Here is a 2500-nt window from a genome sequence, read left to right as displayed (position 1 = left end):
TCAGACGAAGAGAGAGAAAGACAGAGAGAGACAGAGAAGGAGAGAGAGAGAAAGAAAAAGCCAGAGAGAGAAGGAGAGAAAGACACAGAGAGTGACAGAGAGAGAGAGAGAGAGAGAGCAGTGAACGCAATAGCTTAGCATAAACCCAAAAGCAGTTTTGTAGATCAAATTCAAATACATAAATGTTACCATCTAAATCTGGTAAACATCCAATGAAAGTTCACAGAGGTTATAGTTCCTTTCAATCCAATATCTTCTGACCTTGAGTCATACTCTCACTGTGACTGGTGTTGCCATAGTAACAGATTTGTCATATGGTGTCATCTGGATCTATTCTTGATACTGCTGTGTTTATTCATATGGACAGAAGATTTTTGTTCGACACTTCAGCAGTGTGATCACGGCTCAGGCACAAGCTAAAAGGAACCGGTCACTTCATTCACACTGTCATGAATAAAGAAAAAAACTTCGGCTAATCAGCTAGATTTTCATTATGAAACAAGATTATGCCAAAACCCCAAATAAAAACACATCACACCACCAGTTTCTCCGTGCCAAAGAAGGCAAATGGACTGGACTCGCTCCCATTTTAGAACATTCAACACCAGCCGCCTGAATCCAGTTAGAGGAGTCGCCGTCTCCTCACAGCAAAAACAAGGCGCTAGACAAATCTGAACAGTGTTGGCACTTTCACGCCCAAGCGGAGCTGGTGAATGGCTGTCAGCCAATCACCTTTGGCGTAGATGACCTCTGACCCTCACTGAACACATGCGACAGCAGCACACCCTATGGTAGGGAGACTCAGGGCTAATGGAAAAGGAGGAGACATTGCTGTGAAGGGAGAGGTGGACAGGTTTCCCCAAAGGACAGACAAGCCCAAGGGCAGCATGCCCCCCCCCCTCTATCTGTCTCTCTTTCTGTCTCTGTCTCTGACAGATTTTTAAAACCTCCAGCGGGTTATTTTATTAAATAATCTTTAATCAGTCTGGCTGCACAGCCAGTCACTCAACATAATCAGAGTACCAAATGACCGAGTACCAAATGACCGAGTACCAAATGACTGTGCAATTTGACAGAAGTCAGAGTCCACTGAGTCTTATCCTCCTCCTGTGTATATTACCATATTACACCCCCCCCCCCCCCCCCCCCCCCCCCCAAACACACACACACTTTTCTAATCAAGCACTTCCGATTCACTCTGCAGACAACAGCAAAAATTCAAATGTACCATAGAGAGAGAGAGAGAGAGAGAGAGAGAGAGAGAGAGAGAGAGAAGATCACACAACAAACTGACTTTTTCATCAGCATCTTCAAAAACACTAGGACTGGTTCCAGTTATAATCACTGCTTTCTGCGAAAAAGGAGTTAAATAAGGAAAAGGAGTTAAATAAGGAGTTACTGCGCGGTTTGTAAGGTCCTGGATGTTGAGGGGAGAGGCGAGTGCTCTCGGTGTTGAGAGTCTACTCCTCATTTAGAGGCAATAACAATGCAATAATTCAGCAGAGAGGAGAAAAAAACCTTGGGGGGGGGGGGGGGCTTTGAAAAGACATGCACCAAAACCGAGAATCGTTTGTGGGCGGGGCTTACCATGTAGTATCCGGGAAGGAGCTTCTGTAAGAACTCCGCCTCCTTGTGCATAACGGTTTTGATGATGAACTCGTCGTCCTTGGTTACGTAGAACACTGAGCCGCTGGCTCCAGGATTGGACAGCTCGATCAGAGGCTCGTTACACAGCGAGTACTGGAGTGAACACACACACACACACACACACATCTTTATATCATTGTGGGGACTTTTATTTTACTGCAACTAAAGATTAATAACCCTAACCACTACCCTAAACAAAGAAAGTCCCCACAAGGTCCTCAGACGTCAGATATTTATATCCTCACGGGGACTTCTGGTTCACACAATGTCAAAGGAACATAGGACAAGAACACCCACTCTCTCTCTCTCTGTCTGTCTCTGTCTCTCTCTCTTTCACTCTCTCTCTCTGTCTCTTTCTCTCTCTGACTCAGATAAGATCACAGCACAGAAAATAAACAAAAACTTGAAGGTGTTCACTATCCACTGAAAATGACAAACATCCTGAAATTCCACCAAACTCTGACATGCGCACACACACACACACACACACACACATCATTTTGTTTTCAAGGGTAAATGAGCAGCTGCTTGTGAGTCCCTTGTGTGTGCGTCCGTGTGTGTGTGTTTGTGTGAGTGAGTGTGTGTGTGCGTTTGTGTGAGTGAGCGTGTGTGTGTGAGCGGGTGACTGAGTGTGTGTGTGTGTGTGTGTGTGTGTGTGTGTGTGTGTGTGAATGTGAGTGAGTGATTGAGTGTGTGTGTGTGAGTGTGTGTGTCTGTGCGTCCGTGTGTGTGTGTTTGTGTGAGTGAGTGTGTGTGTGTGAGTGACTGAATCTGTGTGAGTGTGTGTGTGTGAGTGACTGAATCTGTGTGTGTGTGTTTGTGTGAGTGAGCGGGTGACTGAGTGTGTGTGTGT

General features: G+C 45.6%; 1 protein-coding gene across 1 annotated transcript in view; it reads right to left on the bottom strand.

Moving 5' to 3' along the window:
- The window catches only part of pip5k1ca (phosphatidylinositol-4-phosphate 5-kinase, type I, gamma a), a 40419-nt gene that overhangs the window by 21507 nt on the left and 16412 nt on the right, over positions 1-2500 (bottom strand). Inside the window, exon 6 of the mRNA XM_030784212.1 lies at positions 1588-1740. Within this exon, the coding sequence (XP_030640072.1) occupies positions 1588-1740 (153 nt within the window). The remainder of the gene's footprint in view (positions 1-1587; positions 1741-2500) is intronic.

Source organism: Chanos chanos, chromosome 9 (assembly GCF_902362185.1).
Source record: "Chanos chanos chromosome 9, fChaCha1.1, whole genome shotgun sequence".
NCBI lineage: Eukaryota > Metazoa > Chordata > Actinopteri > Gonorynchiformes > Chanidae > Chanos > Chanos chanos.
Note: the sequence above shows the minus strand (reverse complement) of the source record. Positions and strands in the feature narration are given on the sequence as shown.